Here is a 23830-nt window from a genome sequence, read left to right on the forward strand (position 1 = left end):
TGCAGAAATGGAAATTTTATTTTTAAATATTAAAAAAGTTATATATTACACACAAAAAATTATACTGAAATTAAATATTTAAATCAAAACAACAGGTAGTTTATACTTCCTAATTTTTGCATCTCGACAGGCCGTGTACAAGAATATGTTGTCTACCGCAGTGGCATAGATCGGTTCGACGTTTGGCCCCGTTAGCTGCACCATATTGTCGCTATTAATACTATAAAACATGCAAGTACCGTCGCCTACAAAAAAAATTTATAATTTTATACATAAAATAAATACAGAAAAGATTAAAGATTACTTACTCCTTCCGGCGAAGAAACCCTGTTGATACGGAAGAATACATAAAACTGGAGACTGAGATTCTTCCCAAGTAACTGAAGGCTCACTGAAAAATACAATATATAAATATACTTTGACAAAATTGATTAAAAATAGCACAAAACAAAGTCTGCACCTTAAATCGTGGATCTCGAAAAGATGAATGTAACCATCTTGCATCCCGCAGATGACTTGAGATGATGATATAAATTTACAGCAATTTACTGCCGTTCCAAATTTGTAGGAATGTAACTGGAAAGTTTTGAAATTTTAATTTTTATGCATACTTTCCATAATTTTTATCAAAACTCGACATTACCAATTTCCTCGAATGAATGCCGACCGTATGAAGAGAACCATCTTCGCAACCCAACACTAATAACTTTCCTTCTGTACCAATCTCACGTTCACCTAAATTAGAATTTAATTGTAAAGTATAACTCGCGTTTATAGATAACTTTAATGTAAAGTTTTCGTACTCTGTTGTCTGTCTGGGTGTCCCTGATCTACGTTTACGGAAGAAATATCGCAGCCGTTGATGGCATTGTCGAATCTGGCAATGTAATCTAAATGGGCAGACTTTCCACAGTCCCAGAGTGAAGCCGTTCCGTCTTTTGACACGGAAATGACGTTTCTTCCACGATCGACAATGGCCGTATCTGTAATTGCTGTACCGAGAAGACAAGATCGGTATCACTTATACTACAGATATAACAATGCATTTAAAAGTAAATTACCGGCTTTGTGACCCCTGAGCGTAACCGGACAATCTCCCGTTTCCACGGACCAAATCTTCAACTGCATGTCGGCTCCGCCAGATAAAACAACGATGCCAGACGGAAAAAATCTACAACTGTACACGTCCCAAACGTGGCCGTTTAAAAACCTCTACAGAAAAATTAAGATACAATGACCTATGGCAAAAGTCTATCGGTAAAATAGTGTCCGTAGTTTACCCTGATTTCGCCATTTGACGTATCCCAAACAAACAATTTATTATCGACGCTAGAAGAGACTCCCAGACCACCTAAGGAAACATCTAAACTGATAATCTGTTAAAAATGATTGATTTATGATTTACATAGGAATAATCAATTTTAAAAACTCTCTCAAATATTTAATGAACTTACACTCTTCTTGTGAATGTCGGAAAAAACTAGGACCGGTGCCACAAACAGTGATTCACAACTGGGATCTTCATGCATCAAATTAAGAGTTTTCTATAAGCAAAATTTCTTTAATTACTTTTGTAAATTGACAATAAAATGTCAGTCAAGATTCATGTAATTTGATTATCCCATGAATCTTAATTGATTTCAAATTAGGAGAAAGATCTGACATCCTTTTAAAGCCTATTAAATAATTTAAAATTTTTGCCTTGAATATCTACCAAAATACAAGTTTCTTATTATCTTAATAATAATAATTCTGTTAATTTTCAATAGAATCTACCTTTGTGATATTAATAACTCTGAAACCTTCTGAAGCCTGAACCTTAGGATAACCTTCGGAAGAGGTGCCGACGTTCCACACGTTGCCATGTTTACCGATTTCTTCTGTAATAAGTTAATATAAATAAGTACCACCTTTAATTTTATTACCTTTGTAAAACAAAAAACTTACGAAAACGTTTGCACGTGACCCACACTTGACCACCGGCCGATCTATAACGTAAGAAATTTATACAACAATAATTGTGTGATATTACAAATATTTCAATTATTAAGAAATAAAAATTACACACTAATGCAGTTATAATATAGGAAAATATTTTTAAAAATATGATCGATTTTTGTTTCCTCATTCACACAACCGGGTATAAATTAATTATACAAATCTTTACTTTGGCAAACAAATTTATGTTTCACTAATGTTTTCAATCTTAATGTAAAGATTGTCATTGGGCTAAATGGCTTTGTTGAAGTTTCCGATGAAAAAATTCAAATTATGCATTTTACAATTTTTTTGGAACATTTTTATCAATTGGCAGTTTACATTTATACTAATGTTTTTTAAGTTATAAATAATACAATAACAATAGGGCAAACAACAAGATAAAATTACTATTGGAAAACTGCTTTCGCTTTATGACAACTTATGCTTTGCCTCCACACACTAGATACACTCATTTGATCTTTATAGTTTATGGGTTTACCTATCTAAACAGATATTGTGGGTCTTTCCATGTGGCTCAAACCAACCTTACTACATGTGGGCTTTATAATTCTAGCATTGTTCCAGTCCACTTCAATCCTATTCATTCATGACAACTGGAGTCTTGTGAATTACAGCCAGAATCTCAATAATGTTTATAGAAAAATTTCCATGGCTACAGGCAAACCCATTTACTATGGCAGAAGCCCAATGATGACACCCTAAAATTTTCAAATAATTAAGTCAGTATTGATACAGATTGATTATTTAGTTTGTTTGCCAAGAAAATTAAATGGATTATATATTTACATTGTATTGTTCCTTTAACAGAACATATTTGTGACACTGTAATAATTTAAAGTATTAATTTCAAACTGTCGTATTCTTAATGGACCTTGTCGGAAAACACTCAAGAATATATTTTATTACTACAAAGAAAATTTACGATGACTAAATGGTTGCAATTAATTGAAAATGTACATTTTGTTAAAATATCAGAAGTGTATACACTTTTATATTAACTTGGCATCATTCTACCAGAATAGTGTCCACTTTGACACTATTCTGTCACTATAAAAAAATAAACAAATTAATTATGTCTCACAAAAGGACAGACATTTTTAATATAAAGTGTAGGGAGGTGTCTCTTGGAAAGTTTAAAAATCATTGCTATCTTACAATTGGTAATCAAAGAGCAACTCTTGAGCCTAGCTTTCAGGCAAAACATCACGCATTAAATGTAAAGCATTGATGATAACACATCCTTATGGTAAATAGAGTTTGACTGACATCAATAAACATTGTTTGTTTCTATACCAGCCATTTTATATTTAATGGCATCACATGTATTGTATACTAATAATTAGTTTGGGTCAACATTAACAAGTACAAGGGCAAACGATTATTGTTTGCCATTGCACTTGTGAATGTTGACTTCATAAGTGTTGCTTTTGAAGTGTCTTGTCAGCCATCTCTATTATACGGGGGTGATCGTAATTAAACTATTTCTATTTGAAGCTAGCTGGATGGATATGTAGCAGTGCAATTTTGGATGATTCTGTCTCACCCATTATGTAATAATCCCTCTGAATGACATATGTACGGCTACTGTACCCTCTGTGTTTAATGTTGGCGTGCAGTTTTTAGGCTGCAAGGTCGTAGTCTCCCAAAGGGTCTACAAGAAAACCCGAGTGTAGTGAACACAAATAATTGAGTGCTGCCACAAATAGCTAAGTGTAGAAGTTAGTGCCAAGTGGCTGTTAGTAGGAAGACTTATATCTACTTAATACTATTATTAGTATTAAGATTTGTGCTTGTGTTCAGTTTTAACAAGTAGACAACAGTGTGAAAACAAACAAATGGACCGACAGATGACAAACAAGCAAGACCCCAATTTATTTATTTATTTTTAAACATTAACTTACTCACTAACTAAACTAACCTATCATAACCTAGGACGAACCTAACCAGACGACTAAACCCTTATCTAATTTAACCTAACCTATCCTAACATAACCAAAAACCAAGCTAAGAGTCCCTAATCTAACTTACAACTAGGACTAACTTAAACTAACCAATTTAGACTGAAAAGAAGACGGAAATAAAAATTAAAATACAAAGTTGAAAGGCTGCTATATACCGACAGTTGAAACAAAGCAAGGGAAAGCTAATTGCCATCCGTGCCCCCCCCCAGAGTGAGTGCTCTCAAGAGCTCCACTAAGGGATATGAATGCAAGTAGATGATGGAGCATTGTACTCGTGTGAATGAGTTGGTGCGGGTTCAAGGCCAGTTATACCCTCCAAGAATAGCAGCTCTCATTAAACTATCCCTAATGTGACTGTAACTATTGCAGCGAAAAATGTGAAGTGGTGTTTGGTCCTCCTGAATACCACAATCGCATTGTGGATTGTCCCAAGGTTAAATCTATGCAAGTATTGCTTAAAGTTGCCATGTCCTGAAGTAGCTGAGTGAGGATGTAACTAGGGTAAAAGTAGCGAAGAATCACTGTACAGGTATATAATCGAGAACGACGTAACTCGAGGTATGTCATTTGTCAAAAAAGTATACGGAAAAATACAAATCAAGTTTAAGTCATTTTATTTGACTTTACATCCATCCACCACAAATATTGAAGTCGTAATATCACTAGAAAAGTGTTAAAAGCACATAAATCATATTAAAATATGTACATTTACAGTAAATGTTAATATAATCCATCATAAATCCTAGAGAACGAAACATGAAAACATTGTGTTTCTGCATTGTTGTCTTATTTAGCGGTCTTTAAGTGCTCATTATTGGCGTTTTCCACCGTAGTTTCAACTTACGTCGTAACTACACAAGTAAATTCGACTTATGTCGCTTCTCCTGGAATCAATCACCGATGTAAGGTGAGGTATACCTGTAGTGTCAACCTTGGGGATGAAAGTGTAGGTGAACCTACCAGTGGTGTCATGGTCCCAGCTGTCTTGCCAGAGAATGAAGATTTGCCATGACATAATTGTTAATGTATGAAGTAGGAATGTAACTGAAAGTACTAGTGACTGAAGACTTTGCAGCTTGTTTGGCAAGACAGACAGTGGTCTCGTTGCCGACAACCCCACATGATCCGGGACCTGTTGAAAATCTATTCTAATATTCTTGTCTAAGTGTGTGTATGAGATGGACGAGTTTTAAGTGGCTATCAGACTTTGCAATCCTGTGTAAAGCTATCCTACAGTCAGAATAAATGCGATAGTGTAAATAGTGTCTTTTATCCTTCCTATGCCTAATGTGAATTAATCTCATATAAATAGCTAAAGTTTCTGCCTGTGCTATTGAGCAGTGTGTACCTAGACGGAAGCGAGCGTTCTGAAGCTCGCAGCCCAAGACAAAATATACTGCGAAAGCGGCACCCACTTTGTCATCCATCTTGGAACCATCAGTGTAAATCCTACACATGGGATGATCACCTGGATCTTCGAAGTAAACATCAGGGGCAAGCTGATGGGAGGGATGGTAATTGCAAGTCGGGAGGGTATTTTTGTCGATGCTGAATTTTTTGATATCATCAATCAAGGTCAAACTGGAGGGAATCTTACCTGCTGTAATCATTTTGTCGACATCTGAGTCACTATAATCTAGCCAGGGTAAAGTGATGAGATTTTCCTGCCAAATAATGCATTTAATTTCTAAGTCGATAGGGGTCAACCCTGACATTATCAAAAGGGCACTAGTGGGTGATGTCCTATAAGTCTTACAAATGTGGAGAGCTGCAATCCTTTGAACAGATAACAGTTTTTTACGGATATGGACTTTGGTGGCCAGGTGTCTCAGACCTGTACGGCATAGAGGAGTGCTGGCTGCATTGCACCTTTGTGAATAAGCATAGGCTACTATGCTTATGCACAAAGGTTAGGGCCATGAGTTCCTAGCAATACTAATGAGGGCGTTGGCTATCTTTTTAGGTTTGTTTGTGATGTATTTGATGTGGGGTGTGGAGTTAAGTCTCTCGTCAAGAATAACACCTAAATATTTAATTTCCGTTGTTTGCTTTATTCTGTGAGCTCCTATTTGAAGGGTAAGCTTTCTGATGAGTGGCGCGTTCCTACCAAATATAATGTTTTCGTATTTGTCTGTGTTAATGGGTTGCGTATGCTTAATACTCCACTGGTGAATGTTATTGAGAATATCGTTGCATATGTCATGTAAGCTTTTGCTGATCCTGTGTAAAGCAAGGATAATTGTGTCATCCGCACAGTCCTGTATGCGGCAGCCAGGAGACAGGGTGTCGTTTAAGTGCAGGATAGAGTTATAAGCTATGTTCCAGAGACCTGGACCCCTGAGGACAGCCTCAAGTGATAAGTATGACTATGTTATTTTGTGTTGTATAAACACCTGCACTCCTGTTGCTAAGACAGGACTGAAGAAGTTTGTAAAGATTTTGAGGGCAGTGATGAGCATGTAATGTGTGTAAGATAGAAGGCCACCAGGCACGATCAAAGGCACCTCTAAAGTCAATAGTGATAATTGCAGTATGCTGATTGTTTTGTTTAGCCTGGTGGATGTAAGCAGGGCCGGTTCTAGGGTTTTGAGCACCCTGGGCAAAACAAAATTTGGCACCCTTTCATACAAGAATATACAAATTTACTGCAAATTAAAAAAAAAAGTAAAAAAAGGCAAAAAATCAAAATTACACAATAAAGAACTGTGTAAAAAATTTATTTATTTAAAGCACGGCAAGTGTTGTTAATGCAAAGTTTACAGAAAGACAAAGTTATTTAACCATTAAGGCGTATGACAGGCACCAGTATCACTGACTATTCATAATTTTGTTGATATTTGTAATTTATAAATTTGATCTCGTCCATTTTTTGAGTAGATTGTTGTGATACGTGATACTGATTACAGTCAAACCTGTTTTTATGTGGGGGATAGGGACCGCATTAAAAAAAACGCATAAAAAAATCTCACAAAACTTCACGAATGGCTGTAAATAATAGTTTTCGCAACACAATTAAAAAATATTTTTTTTATGCGGTCAACAGGGACCGCATAAAAAAAGTCTCACATAGAAAATAACTCAAAACCGTACAAAATAGAATTTATTGACAACAGATGTCAGCACTTGACTGCATCGTCTGGTCTATCGTCTGTTTTACATATTTTTGTCCAGGTGGTGTTTTGTTGACTTAAAAAGTAAATTATTTCATTTTTCGCATATTCATGCAATAATATTACTATAATAAGTGCATTTATGCTATAATAAGTTTATTTAGCTATAATAAGTCAACGTAAGACATGACGAATCGCACGAGACTAGTCGCCAACTATACCGCACAAATTAAAAATTCGCATTAAAAATATCGCACAAATAAAAATCGCACATGAAAAGAGCGCATAAAAACAGGTTTGACTGTATTTTTATTTATTTTGAAAAGATAATTTGTAAACTTTTTAGAGATTAAAAAGCATTTGTCTGCATCAATGTTGTGTGATAAAAGCCATAAAAATTCTTAGGTTTCATTATTTTAATTAGTAAATTTTTGTTTTTGTCTATTAATCTTTTTTTTTTGAGTTATTATGAATTCTGACTATACAAATAGTTTTCTTTGAATAATTTATATTATTTATATCTGTTGACAATAATAAAATAATTAGCGTTGTGACCTTTATTTGGTATTATTAAAGAAAAAACAATTTATTGCTTGCTAAAAAAATCGATGTCTCATGAAAAATGATCAATTTTAATTTATAAAATATAAAAAAATAATGAATGTAAAAAAATATTTTATTTTTATATCGGCGCCCCTCAAAATTTGGCGCCCCAGGCAGTTGCCCGGCTTGCCCGCTCCTTTATCCGGCGCTGGATGTAAGTAACGATTTGGTGGATGGCGTATACAGTACCTTTGTTTTTAGAGAAGCTGAACTGATTCTGATGCAGGGCTCTATGCTTGTGTAGATGCCAAGTGATTCTAATAGTTGAGACAGAATCACCAGAATTGATTGAATTTAAATGGGTAATTCTTAACAGAAATTCAATATAAGAAATGATTAAAATGTTCCCTGACTGTGCATGTAACTTTATTAATATAAATGGCAAAAAAAAAATTATGCCTCAGACTTTTTCCTGGTTCTAAAAACTCACAGAAAAACCATTCTATTGCAAGCTTCTCAAAACTTCTGGCAGTTTTACCTATCAGAGTCTTCTTTAATTTTGAGAAAAGGAAAACATTTGAGACTAAATCTGGAGAATAGGGTGGCTGAGAAAGTATGAAAGCATTATTTTTAGCCAGAAAAAGAAAGAACCAAGTGGGCTGTAATGGCAGTCATTATTGTGATGGAGAAATCACCTGACTGCACCAATTGTTTGGGTCTTTTTCCCAAAGCTTCCTGCAATCGTTGCAAAATGGACAGATGCATTTTCTGGTTGATTGCTGTTCTTCCGGCATGAATTTGATACAGACTAGACCTTTATTGTCAAAAAAGGTAACTAGCAGGATGTTTAACAAGGACTTTGTCATCCTAGCTTTTTTTGTTTTGGGTTGGTGTCTGTCAACCATTGACATGATTTAGGTTTTGATTTAGGATCATACCTGTAGACCTAATTCTAGTTGCTGGTTATCACTTTGTCTGCCCATATCTCATCATTTCCTGCTATTGGGTGCATGTTTTGGCACACTATTTGATGTTTTCCTTTCTGGTCCTGGGTTAATATCCTCAAAATAAACCTGCTCTGTCTTCTTTTTAATTAAAAGACAAGATCTCCATGGATGATTGACACAGTCCAAATTATGCATTGATTTCTTCTGCAACACCATAAAAAGTCTTCTTTCAAACATTGCCATGTTCCAATCTTTTAAACATTTAAAAAAGTGTTCGATGTGAAAATTGTTTCGTTTACATCATTTATTTATTTATGATGTAAACAAAACAATTTTTGTATTGAACACTTTTTTAAATGTTTAAAAGATTGGAACATGGCAATGTTCGAAAGATAGAAATTTTCAATGATAGAACTGTTTTTTTATGTATTCAATCCTGATGAGGGCCTCTAAAATGATGACCAAAAACATTCGAGCAGTAAATTTGTATTTATTATGTGCTGGAAATTACATTTACTGTCGATTATTTAGTTATACAGTTCCAGTTTATAAGTGTGCTGTTTTTTGATAAAAAGTCTTAATTTAGTGTAGGATTGGGCTTTTAAAAACACTATAAATGCCAATAAAGAGTAAAATTTCCATTGAGTCCAACCCCCCTTGAGATATGACTCATGATCCACCTCTATCTCCTAACTTCCTTGACCTTTAAACCACCAAAATTTAAAAGCATCAATGCCCCTAATATAGAAGCTGGTAAATTTCTAAATTTTTGCTCATCCAGTCCTGAGACATAATATAAAATTCTCTACATATGTATCTGCATCCATTTTACAAGTTTTATTTTAAATTTCTGGGCTATTGGATTGTCAAAACATTGAGAAATTTAAAATAAACCAGCTGTCAAAATTTGACTCAAAGTTTCACACCATACTTTCCCTTTTATAGAATATAACAGGGAAAGTATGGTATGAAATCTATAACAGTCAGGAAAGTGTATATAGGGTGTTACAAATAAAGTGAACCCAGTCCTATAACTTGGAAATAAAGGTAGGAGGATTGGTACAATTATGGCCAAACAAGGTGCAAGAGTACTATGCATGTCCAAAAGTTGATGAGTGGTGTGTTTTGGAGACTCCTGGTTATGGGGTCTTATGAATTGTCAAAGTCCAGTAGTAGGTGGTGTCAAAAAGTGTGCCATTGGAAAATATGTGAAAATGTAAATGTTTACTATGGGATAATTTTTGATAACTCACATTGTAGTCAAGTAAACAAATATGTAAGTCAGGAAAGGAGATAGGCAGGCATGTAAATGGGTACAACCGTTGTTAGCTTGCAAGTTTACAGCTCTGTACCCTGGAAGTTATATGACTAAATCTCACTCAGGTATTATGATGTGTACAAGTAAAATCTAAAGCTTCATTACAAGGTGTCTTCAGGAGGATGAACAGTACTTTGAACATCTATAAGTTAGATGAACTAATTTTATTAGTTCTTTGCAAGTATTTAATAAAGCCATTTTCAACCATTCTTTGCTGGATTTTTTTTAATCATGATTTCATAAACTGGGACAGAACTGACAAAGAGAAAAAGAACTCGTGTCTGCCACGTCAACTCTAATCCTGAAGTGGAGTCCACACACATGCAAACAAGGTCATGTGCTCATAACTTTTCCCTCCAAACATTAAAGGTTTACAATAAGAGTATACAGACTTCCTGGATGTACTGTATAATTGAAGTAACAAATGTAACTTAACCTAAATAAAATGGAAACTTAAGATTCCACTTGTAGACAAATAAGGAAAATTAATTTAACTCCACAACTGCTGCACAGCTGCATGACAAACAGTGAGGACATGCAGAAGCAACCATACATAAAGGCAATGCCTAGGGCCTCACAAATTTGAAAGTATATTTAGTATTTAAATCATAAATTAGTAATTATAACTGTATCAATATCTGTTGCATTTGTAGAATGATCATTTTCAAAGCTGAGACTGATAAAGAATGTACTCAAACTCAACACAAAAACCTTTAAAATGCAGCCTTTTTATTCAAATTTTCGAATATGCGAGATGGTCCTAAGGACTGTAGAGAAAGCAATCTTACCAAAATATGCAGTACACATTTTAGCATATGCACACTATGTTGACAACATCTTGATTATATGGAAAGAAAAACCACACATTCAACAATTTATCAGGTACGTCAATTCCAACAAGTTCAGCCTAGAACTCAAACTAGAACAAGAGAACGACAAAAGAATACATTTTCCAGATGTAGCAATAGAAGTAGAGAAAGGAAGGAAAATCACTACAAAAGTTTACAGAAAGGTGACATATAACCTGCTGTTTATACTATGGAACTCCCATGACCCGACAAGATATAAAATAGCAGCGTTCCATGCACTTATAAAAAGAGTGCACATGCATTGCAGCAAACCACAAGACAGAATTAAAGAATTAGATCACATCAAAGAACTAGATAAGCAGTGCAGTATCTACCAGAATATGATAAAGGTCATTATTAACAAAACAAAAATAGAAGATAACGAAGGCACTGAGCGGGAAAGAATAAAAGAATACACTGTAATGGAATACATGGCACCTCTAAGCAGTATTTACAAAGAAATAGGAGCGGCAACAAACAGAAAGATAATTTTTAAAAGGAATTCCACAGAATACCAAATGCTATGCACAGACAAAGAAGACATAGACCAGAGCTTGATTCCAGGAATATATAGAATATCAATACAAGACGAAAGGCAACAAAAAGAACTATACTACATCGGAGCCACAGGGAGATCATTAAAAGAAAGGCTAAAAAAGCATAAAAGGAACGTGCAGAATGAGCAATCGGTAACTGTGCTAGCAACGTATGTTATAGCAGATCTGACAGAAGTCATAGTAGATTGGGAAAGAGCTAAAATAATACAAAAGATCCAGGATAAGAGACACTTGAAATATGCAGAAGCATGGCAGATACATAAGACAAACCAGAAAGGATTAGCAATAAACTTCAGAGAGTCCAGTAAAGTCTCAACAGCTTGGAGAACAGGCTTAATTTGATTATTCTATTATAAAATAAAGGGACGAGCATTTACAGAAAAAAATATTTCTATTTGACTATACATACATAGATGAGTCTAGTCGATTTGTCCCTTCACATGCTGTACGAGGCAATAACAATTCCACTGGCAAAGTCGACCTTTCTTTGTAGGCTATCATTTGCTGAAAAATGTAAAATAGTTAAAAAAAAAAGTCCTCTAGCGGTGGCACAGCACAATTAAAATTATTAATTGCATTTAAAAAATGTAATATAAATGTAATTATTAATTTTAATTGTGCTATGCCACCACTAGAAAACTTTTTTTTTAACTATTTTACATTTTTCAGCAAATGATAGCCTACAAAGAAAGGTCGACTTTGCCAGTGGAATTGTTATTGCCTCGTACAGCGTGTCAATAACAATCGACAAATCGACTAGACTCATCTATGTATGTATAGTCAAATAGAAATATTTTTTTTTCTGTAAATGTCATATTGGTCCTGGCAATTTTTATTAAAGGGACAAGCATTTAAAGAAACAGGCACTATGGTGACCTTCTCTATATTAGCAATTGTGTTATGTAGTTTTGTATCTATTTACATATTTATTTTATTTATGTACTTATTTACTTATTCATGTATTATATGCATATATAGTTTATGTGTATATTGGTACAAGTACCAATATAGATTGTAATTATTTATGCACAAGCCTGTGTACTAGACATCTAAGAAAATTCAAAAATTTAAATAGTTCCAGAACAAATGTTGTTATAGAAATCAGAATCGTTCAATTCTTCTGTTCCCAATGAAGGCCATTCAAAATTTTGAATAAAAAGGCTGCATTTTAAAGGTTTTTGAGTATTAGTTAAGTGCAGTTAGAGAAGAATGATCAAGAATGTGCCAACAGAGATGTTTGTCACTTTCGATCTTGTCCATTGAAAGAGATATTACTGCAAAACTGGATTTTGGTTTTCTGTAATTAAATTCAAGAAATCAGTTTTGTAAGTGAATTTCTGTATACCTATTGAATTTTCCAATTTGTTGTAAAAGTATTGCATATATTTTTATTATTTTGTATTTTACAATCTGTATTAATATTAAAAACTTTCATATTATTTTACACCTAAATAAATCCACTCTCTACCTTCATCGCTCTTTTAATGGGTCTCGAAAATACATTTTGTTCAGGGATTCCCAAATCTTAGGGTCACTTCTGGTCATGCAACGAGTGCATATGGACATAATGTCTTTGTTAACCACATCAAGAATGTATGGGACATGTTAGAATGACAGATCTCCCAGTAAAGTCCACTTCCATCAAATCTACGTAAACTAAAGGAAAGTCTAGTGAATGTTTGGTACACATTGGAGTTAGCACTTCAGCACCTTGTAGAATCCATGTCAAATTGAGTAAATGATGTAATTTGAGCTAAAGGTGGTCCAATAAAATATTAAACTGCTGATTTCTAATTCATTGGCCAGTGAGTGTACTAACAACACAGCCTGTATGTTTCAATTAGACATATTAAAAAATTTTTAAATCATCATCAAATAATCTTCTATTTAATTACAACATATGGGATTAAATAATATTACGTGCTAACCGTTTTATAAAATTTTTATTATTATTTGCTAAAGTCACTAAATATAATCATGGAGGCAGCAATATTGCTTTATCGGAGTTCACCATATCCACAACCCGATGAGTATGATTCAAATCAATTGCTGCACTGGTGAACTCATTGGTGAATGTCGGAACACATTTTTGTACATTGCAGTTCACCGATGTGCTGTTTGATGCATACTGGAATGTACCCATTGTTTTGAAAACATCTTGCTTCATTTGTGATGCATTTCTAGAAAGTTCCTTAGTATCCTCTTTTTAAAAATTTTCAATCTATAAAATTTTATTAGCTAATTCTCATTTAACAATAAATTACAGTAAAACCTATGTAAACTGGAATCAAACTGTACTAAAATTTTTTCACTTGGCTAGCTTCAAAGATATTTTAATATAAAATGGTATAAGATTGATTTTAAAGTTTTTACAGAATTACAGAAATTTTTATTTATTTATCTATTTTTTAATAATCTTTACACTATACCAGATAAATGTCACACTGTTACATTCATTTTTATAGTAAAATCATTTATTTTGTAGGTAAGAAGCATTTTATTAAGTCTAATCCAAAGTGATTCTACTAATGATGAGAGTACCCGAATGCAAGAATTGGGAACTACTTGATTCTAACATTGCTAGGTATTTGAATATCAAAAGTTCTCAGAAATGATCCTTACGAGCTCACTTGACAATGTACTAGTGGCTGTGATAACTGCTTGTACTTTTTTTACTCTTTCCATCTTTTTTTCCTTAGACATCTTAAGACTATACAGCTATGTTGTAGATAGGTATGCAAATAATTATAGTTTTGGTCCTCTTGCATACTATGTAATCCCACTGAGTGCCTTAAAATCAGTATCATATAAAGAATCACAGATTGCTTAATGTACTAGTTGTTTGGCGATATTCAAAATACAAAAGGACATTATGCTCAGTTGACAGAGTTTAAGAAATATTGCATCATTGGATGAGAGAAGCAGACTGGCATGTCAAATTATCCATCATCTGGATTTTTCTGATCTAACTCTGAGGGAGTGGATAGTGAAGGCACACATACACATATACAATATGCAAGATCTGGATGTATAGAGAAATCCACCAGGAGAAACGATCATTAGATCATGAGACAACCACAAATTGCTGCTATGGTGTTTTGTCCACAATCCAGAGACAGGTGGAAGTCTTGCTATAGAACTTTCCATACTATTGGCAGGCATCTAGCAGAGGCAAATTTGCATACATAGTGACTGCCATCAACACCTCAAAATCGGCTTTGTTTATAGTGGCTCTGTGCTAAAGCACAAACTACTATGGACTGATAGTTTATCATCTTTAGTGATGAATCCCAGTTCTGTTTGGAAATGGATGATCACTGTGTTAGGGTAAGGAGAACCACTGGTGAATACTTCACCCACCTTTACTGTTGAATGGCACACTATTTCACTGCTTGCACAATGGTCTGGGAAGCCATCTCTTATGACTATCATATGAGGTCCCTAGAAATGGTACAAAGGCCATTGACATGTCTGGAAATCCTAAATTTATGTGCTGCCTTTTATGGTAGGGTTGAAAACAATCATTTTATAGCGAGATAATGCTTGGCTGCACACAACTATGATTTCCCAGAAACATCCTTGTCATTGTCGTATTTTCTTGGCCTGTCCAGTTTCCATATTTGTTGTCCATTCAGCATTTGTGGGGCCAGATGGGAAGCTGGCTTCAGTCATATACAAGCATGAGAGATCTGAAGTTGTAGCATCGGTGGGCAAATCTATTCAAGGATAGCATATGATGCCCTGTATGTCTCCTTGATAATTAAATAGCAATGTATCCATGTAAGAGGAGGTCCTACAAGATATTACAGGTTGCTTTAAAATGCACTATTGTTCCACAGGAAATTGCTTCTTTGCTGTGATACTGTAATCACTTATTACTATTGTCATATTATGTTTGCATGATACAAAGTTTCATTCAATTTCAGTGCTTTCTTCTTGGTATGTAACTTTTAATGAATGTATTTTATTATGAATGTAACTTTTATGAATGTAAGAATGGTGAATGGTAAATACATTCTTTATTCTTATGTATGTTAATTTATAATGTGATATAAAATAAAAAGCAATTTGCAAAATATTTATATTGTTTATTGCAATGACAATTATTTCTTTACTATAATTTCTGAATCAGATGACGTGGAAAGATGTCAATCATAATGATAGATCCAGTAAGATAGTCTTCTTACAGTGTTAATGTGTAACAATTAGGGTTTCTCAAACAGAATCCCGGTTGTTTTTTTAACACAGGAAATTCTTCTCATCCCAGGAAATTCTGCAAATTTCTTAAAAGTTCACTTTTTTCTTATTTTGTGTTAAGGTTGAGGAAATTTTGCAAATAGAAAGTATAATTAACTCATAAACTGTCAGAATACATTTGTATTTATTAAGTTTAAAGCTACTTATTAGTTTTTTAAATTTTTGCTCGTTATGGCATGTCACAAATGGTCAATAATCAATACGTAGCTTATCTGTGGTAGGACTTTGAAAATTCCTTACTTGCTGGAACCTGTAATATCTTGAATAATTGTGCTTATGCTGTCTTAATTTTAACCATGCCCAGTAGCTTCAATAACTGTGTAATGCCAGGTTGTACAAACTGGGCAAGGATACAAACGAGTACAAAGTCTGCGAGTATGAAGTTTTTCTTCATAAATCTGATTATTAAAGACAAATGAGCTGCCAAATTATTGGGCTATAAGCTTGATGTTTCTATTAAAGCAGCCCAGGTAGACAAATCAAGAATACTAGATGGCAAAAGAAATACTGCAATGCATCTCGAAAATGAACTAGAAATCCTTCGGGCTACAGGTGAAAAACACATAACATCCGTCTTCTCTTAAATTAAACATTAAACACGATTCCACTCGCTTCAATTGAATCTTATGGGCATTCTTGGTAGTAGGACTTTTCATTACTAAAATAAGAATCAAATTGAGCGATTGGAATATTGACCATCTTTGCTTTTTAAAATCTTATTATAAAAATTTAATACAAAATATTATTGTATGTTTTATTTAAAAAAATAAAAATTACATTTTAAGTTAGAAGTTTGATCTAAGTTCATTTTTAAAAAAATTTTCAACCCAATTCAAAGCATTTTTTTTTTCTTGTTGTTGTATGCAGTTTCCAGCAAACTTTAATAAATTTTTTCTATTTGTAAAAATTTCTACGTAATTCAAAGGTAATTTTTAATATATATCTTACACAGCATTATTAATATGATTTTGGAGGTTGCAGAATGTAATAAATTACCATATTTACTCGAATATAAGATGATCTTGCATATAGGACGAGGTGTGAGTTTAAAGATCAAAATTAAAAAAATTAGATTTATTAATACAATTCTAATTTTATTTCATTTAATAACAAATAAAATATCAAATGCATGTAAATGCACACATTGTCCCGCAAAAATTACTGGCATTTTAGACCAAGGAAAAATCTTGTAAAATTGACAACATAATTTGTTCATGTAAAACTGGACAATCTGGAACCTTTTTTGCCAATTCTTAACAGCCAAATTCACTGAATTACACTTATGAGTTTCTTCAAATTCTGATTTCCAAATAATCATAATAAAATAAATACATAATTACCAAACAAAACCAGCAAAAATTCAATCTAAACAAATGTTTTTAACTGTTTTAAATGGTCATTGTCAGGTTTGATTGCAAAAAATTCGAAAATCGTATCGTGAAGTTAGGTGCATGCCCCGTTGTAGCTCTTTAACAAATTAGTCCTGTAAGTCAAAATACACACTCCATGCAGTCGCCAATGAGTCTGCTTCTTTGAAATTGATGGCCGTTCCCTTCTTGAACGCATAATCATCTGTTTTCACGTGGGAATAGATTAAAACTTATATTGGGCTCCCGTGTAATCTTGAAATTCAATTCAAGAGCTTTGTTTTTCGTAATTTTATTCGTCTTTACTTCTGACAATACACAAGAACGATTCAAACAACCCAGATAAAATACTTTTGTTTTTAAACACCAGAAGGTGAGAATCCAGTAAAAAATGCAAATACACAGTTTACAAAAATTATACAAAAATGAAAAGAATCCTTCACTTTCACGTATAGGATGACCTAGGTTTTTGAAGCAGTGAAAAATGGATAAAAACCTTGTCTTAGGGCTGTCCATAAATTATGTAAGGTATTTTGGGGTGGGTGGGGGTTAAAGATTTCTTAATATTTCTTACTTAGGGGTAGAGGGTAATAGATCTTGTCTTACATAATATTCTCATTTTTATTTTTTGATCTCGTTGAGTGGTGAAGTTTTGAATTTGGCAGTTTCTATTAAGAACACTCGTACTAACACCATCAGGTAGAATAATAATGCTAGCAGACTCACTCTCTATACATTTTTTTATCATGGGAGAAAGGGCATGTGGTGGTTTCTCTCTTGTTTTTTTTTTATTAGAATAAGTGCACCACTCTTATGGGTGTATAACACTAAGAATACATAAACCAAAATACATGATACAAAGTAAACATAAAATTAGTATTCGGCTTTTAGTGAAAACTAAAATGTAAAACTAGAAATTATGAATAGTCTTATCTTCTATATTTTTTGAACATAATTGTAAAAAAGCATCAAACAGTGGTGGACATTCATTCTTCTGAACAAGCTTATCAAGTGGACATGGCCACCCGAAACTAAGCGTAAAGATTTCTAATTTCAGAATAAGTCTATCTTGATCGTAAATTGCACAATGAAAATTGGTTGACAGTGTCTACGTTTTCTGTAACAGGCAGTTTCTGCCTGGTTATACATTGTCAGGTGGCTTCTAAAATTACCATGCTTAGTAAGTAGTTGAGCAGTAGCAAATGTTAAATCTCTAAGTAATGATGAGAACCTGCATTCAACACTAGGAAAATAAAGTCTTGTTATTCTACCAGTTTTACTGCTCAACCATTGTTGATTCCACTTTTGCATAGCATTGTCATGAATATAACTTTTAAGGCTGCTACGTGAGAGAGGGATGTGAGTGTAGTCCAGTCAGTGTCCTTTGCAGCCGACTTAGCCTCAAAGTCAGCTTTTTCATTTCCTAGTATGCCAGTATGGCCAGGAACAAATATAAAAGTTATTATATTTACAAGATTTTTAATATGGTGCTGGATATATGTGATTTTATTGCTATTGTAATTGGGATTTAATAGAACTTTTAGGACACACTGAGAATCACTACAAATGTTGATAGACAGAGTTTTGTTTGGTAGTGGTGGCCCACTGATGAGCTTGGTAAACAGCGTCGTCTTCAGCTTGACAGATGGAGGTATGTGGGGGTATCTGTACATTCTAACATACTTTGGGCAAAATATGTCAGTTTGGAGGAAGATACAGACACATCAGCCGACATGAAGGGTGCTTTTGGACCAATCTGTGTAGATATTAATGTCTGCATGGTTATCCACGGAGGAAGCAGATGACACCAAATGTACCCTGGGGATAACCTTATTTACAAGGTGATGATCAGAGATAGGATAATTGCAATGTGGTAGCATATGAACAGCCGTAGAGACTGTTGTTAAGCCTTAGTGTTTGTAGGTCTGATGTAGTAGTTAGAACCTTTTCTACAATACATAGTGGCAAAGGAAGGAGTTCTGCTAGAATCAGAAGCATTAGTAGAAACAGTTCTGCAGCACTTTGAAATTCTGATGGCAAACTGACTTTGAAGAGAGAGTAATTTACTTGCTATTGAATTTTTACTAGTTACATGACCCCAGCTAGAGGCTGCGTAAAATAGCATCGGTTGTATTGCCCTATTATATAGAGTTTTACAAGCCTTATGATTTAGTTCCTGGGTGCATCTAGCACATTTTAACAGCATTTAGTTTATTTTCTTGGCCTTAGCCAAGATGTAATCAATATGGCAATGGAATGTGGTTTCTCTCTATTCGCTCTTGTTTTATTTTGTATGACATTTCTGTTTACACATGCACTAGCTAGTCGATCTGTCAAAGTTTTTTGTGCCCTTTTGTAAAAATTAAAATTAATATAAAAATAAATACTATGATGTTGATTAGTGATAATAATAATAAAAAGATTGTTAATAATTAAAAAATAAAATTTTTAAAATAAATTGTTCATTAGACATTTTTTGTTCCCACAGGGGGTTGCCACCCCTCATTCGAAGCTTGAATCTTACACTAAGGTTTTTAGGGTTTCATTAAAAAAAATTTATTTTTGTTAAAATCTTTCTATAAAATTATGCCTACATATTATGTAAGATATTGAAGGGGAAGGGGGGAAAAGAAAATATTATAGTTTCTTACACAGAGATGGGTGGGGGTCTAGAATGGCCTAAATCGCCCTTATATAATTTATGGACGACCCCTTATATGCAAGTAAATACGGTACTTTTAAAAAATGAAAAATAATTATATCATTTCATTTCAAGATATTTTGTATATCTTAAAAATAATTAATTCTGTCCTGGGATTTCCCAGGAAATAGTTCACTTTTTTCCCAAAATCCCAGGACAAGCAAAAAACCAGGAAATGAGAAACGCTATTAACAATTCATATTGAAAATATAAAAAAAAGTAGATCAAAAAATGGCTATTGGGGACTACTTTGATGACTTCCAACTATGATTCATCAGTGACCCAGTGGATAAAACCACTAATATTGATAGTCAGCCCCAAGTTTGCAACTCACCAACAGGCTGAACACATGGAGTTTACTGGGTTTTCTTCAAGTGTATTACATCTAAATAGGGACAGTTTCTCATAGAAAATTCTGCCAAGAGGAACCTTCAGTGGATCTACCTTATTAGAGCTAAAGCAAGGCTGTGCTGGAAAGCCTGGAACAATCTAGATCAGGGGTTCTCAAAGTGGGCGGTGAGTAAATCTAGGGGGCGCTGGAGGCAGGGAATGAACGGTGACCAAAGGCAAAAGTTGGGGTCACTGATGGGTTAAGGGCGTTGGGTATAACTTTATGGAACAAAGGGGGCAGTGGATCGAAAAAGTTTGAGAACCAATGATCTAGATGAAACTCTTTATGTATAAATGCTTAAATTATTTGTGTTTTGATTTCAAAATTTAACAGGAAACCCTTCTTGGCAACACCACCTTTGTTTTTTTGACAGAATACGGTAACACAACACAAACTTTTAATTGTCAACATGATGTCTGGACAATATAAGAATAAATTTAAAAATTATGTAATGTAAGAATAAATTTGTGCAAAGAGTGGTGAGGGGCACACAAATAGCTTCCAACTAGCATGCTTATGGACTCTGTAGTCACACTATGCAGCTGTTACAAATAAAAATAGCATGTTAAACAAGTAAAATTATACCTCTGAATGAGAAAGTCAGGATCTTATTACAACTGTAGACCATACCCATAGGAGCAAAAAAAGTCAAAGGAACCATACTTCTATACCAGAGGTCACCAAACTTTTTTCACAGTGGGTGACATAACTAAGAGAATGATGAGTGCAGGCTGCATAACCATTTTGTTCAATACAGTATACTGAATATACAAAAAATAAAGACAACCAATATATTTATTTACCAATACACAAACATGATGGCTGCAGCAACTTCATAATTGCTTTTGTTAGAAATTTCATTGCAAGTACTTACACAAAAAGTGCTCTGATATCCAAAGTGCAAAAATTTGCCAACTTTTTTATTTCACTGATTTTCCTAAATATTTTATTACTGTAAGACACAAAAATCAGATTGGACCAATTTTGGCATTTTTACTTAAACTTACACTTATTTTAATTTTTTCTACATAGTATCTACAATCTATGGTATTTCCATATAAATAATTACATTTTAGTTCATTTGTGGCACAGTGCGGCGGCAGGCCGGACGAACTGACCTCGCAGGCTGGATTTGGCCTGCAGACCGTAGTTTGGTGAGCCCTGCTCTACACACTCGTACACTAGGGATTTAATATCAGGAAGCCGAGTTAAATAGACAAAAAACTTTTTAATGAAAATTCAATAAATTTACCTATGTCACCACTACTTCATAAGCAGTATAGAAACAGAAGACAATATAAATAAAAAAAAAAATATTAATTAGAAAAAGATTTTTATTGTTTCTTTCCTTTTTCTTTGGAAGGTGCCTTGGCCCCTTGGTACCCCTCTGGGTGTACCCAGTGGTAATATTCGAAATATTTAACAAAGGGTTCGCTAGCAGAAAATTTTTCCCTGACAACCAATCACCGACAAACAAAATGGAAGTTTTGGCTAGAAATAAATACAATACCTTTTCTTGCGATATATCTAATAATCAGTGGCATATTTGGAACGTAAGCAGCCCTGAGCGAAGACCAGGTAACAATAGTATATTACTGCTGTTGACTTTTTTTTTTCTCTTTTTCTTTTTTTTTAGGCAGAGAAATTTTTTCCCCCCGAATGGCACTGCTGATAATAGACACATGTCATCGTCTCTCGAAATACAATATCCTTTTTATTTCGCTGTCCATAGCCCGACACGTGTTCCACGGCCATCTTGTATTATCTCGCACACGTGGGATTGTGGGATCTCTCTTATGACTGGATCTAGTTTCAAGAACTCTCTTGAATCGATCGCAAGTAAACCTCGTTTCGGTTGAGATTGAAACGGTCGAGAGAGATCGCACAAAGGCATAGTCCCCGACCTTGCTCACAATCTAGATTGAAATGCTCGGTGCGAACGGGGTATAAGGCTCTAGTTTAGTAGTGTTACAGAGTATAATACGTATATTTTAATATATTTTTTAAAAGAAACAAAACCACTGAGAAATGTTACGTGTGTTTAACAAGGTTCGGAAAACTGAAAATTTTACCAACGGGTTTGGCCGAACCTGTGCGAACCGGCTAAATATCACCACTGGGTGTACCACTGTGGCTGTACGCCATATTTTTGTACATATGTATTTTAGATTTAATTAGTTTTAATAATTTTCTCTCTTTCTTAACCCTTCTTTCTAACTTCCTTTGTTCATTGTTCTGGCTTTTGGGAATGGGGGCTTCCCACTCCCCACCCACCAGGGGGCCGTGTGGAACAAAGAGTTCGAGTGGAGGACGAGTCAAATCTGGATCACGAAGGGTCACTTTTTCTCCGGCCGGACACGAGGAAGCACGGACGAGAACAGCGAGCCCGTGAGACGGAATTCCACGAGGGCCGAATAGAGAGCCGTGAGGCGAGGATCCGGACCGTAGAATCAAAGACACCGACAAGAAATTATCCTAAAAGATTTTTTTAAAACGTTGACGAACCCAGAGACACGCAGAATAAACCACCAGCCGGCATCGGAGTTCAGCGAGAACAAGGGTACCCCACTATCCTATCAATTCTTCTCATTTCCCTATCTTTATACTTTTCTATCCTTAGGTTTAAGTTAGTTAAGAATCGCGCGGGTTTTATTAGTATTGTCGGGCAAGTAGTTGCCAAGAAGGTAAGCTACTTGGGTTATTGTTACAATCGGACAGTAAGAGAAATTGGACTGAGGGAATCCGAAAAGAACTTATCTGTATATATTATTGATCGCGAAATTAAATTTGTTTTAATTGAATTCACGTGTCTGTGTATTCCTATCGCGCTTCACACTTCACACCACTCCCTCTACATGCGACCTTTCATGAGATACAGCCCCTGAAATCTGCCAACTTCTGGGTCGTATCACTCCATTAAGACTATTGTATTTAACTAATTAGTCCACGTGACTATGCTGGCTTTAAGTAACCCATTTCACCACAGAGTACTTGATGTTATATAGTTTTAGGGGCGTGGAATTGCTTCCACGCGTGCCGTCGCTCTCACTGAAGTGCATGACTACACACAAGTGTGTCACACATAGTTATGCACTTCACGGAGATTCAGAGAATGGCAGTATACAGATTTACAATAAAAACTGACCTCTGGAGGCAAATATCTTGAGAAGGATTTATGTACAGGTATGGTTCCATTGACTTTTTTGCTCTTATAGGAGAGTTTAAGTCTGGTTTGGAAAATTCTTCATTCAGAGTTCACGTCTTACCTGCAAAACTTACCTCTGATTTACTGCATCATTTAAGAAAGCTATATTATAGATTTAATGTAAAAATTTACTCAAGATAAAACATTTATAGAATTCAGGAAGGTTTATACGGTAGAAGTTACTTTGTTCATATATAAATGGCCTAAAGTACTTAAAAGTTACTTCCACCAACAGTTTTATTACTATTAAATCTGTAAATTTTGAATCAGTGCAACATTTTAAAAGGAATTTATAGAAATTTGCCTTTAAATTACCGCATCATATATTAATTATAAGATAAATCGATATTTAAATCGTTTAATTACCTTAATATATTTTCCCAATTGCATTCTATAGTTAAATAAGGTCGTTTTTTAATTGACGTAGAACTCATTTCCCCACTTCTACTTTGTTTATAAACAACTTGCATAAGTGTTGCCGGACGATTTAAAAGTCGTCTGGCAACACTTACATCAGTTGTTTATTTATGTAAAAACCAAATTTATTAGTATTTAGAATTAATAATTAACATTTTGAAAAATTAATTTAATAAATATAAGAATTTTTATTATCGTTAAATGCCC

The 23830-nt window shown here is 34.2% G+C and overlaps 1 protein-coding gene across 1 annotated transcript; it reads right to left on the minus strand.

The window, feature by feature from the left end:
- On the minus strand, positions 1–23680 carry LOC136990395 (proteasomal ATPase-associated factor 1-like). Its single transcript, XM_067288788.1, has 11 exons — positions 23573–23680; positions 1948–1988; positions 1777–1880; positions 1455–1544; positions 1281–1376; positions 1062–1212; positions 804–992; positions 644–735; positions 461–576; positions 309–391; positions 1–245 (listed from the first exon to the last, which is right to left on the minus strand). Exons 1-11 carry the CDS (start codon positions 23674–23676, stop codon positions 79–81), a joined length of 1233 nt encoding a protein of 410 aa, XP_067144889.1. The 5' UTR covers positions 23677–23680; the 3' UTR covers positions 1–78.
- Between the last annotated feature and the right edge of the window lie 150 nt (positions 23681–23830).

This window comes from Centruroides vittatus, unplaced genomic scaffold, assembly GCF_030686945.1.
Source record: "Centruroides vittatus isolate TY-2023 unplaced genomic scaffold, ASM3068694v2 scaffold_907, whole genome shotgun sequence".
In the NCBI taxonomy this organism is placed as follows: domain Eukaryota; kingdom Metazoa; phylum Arthropoda; class Arachnida; order Scorpiones; family Buthidae; genus Centruroides; species Centruroides vittatus.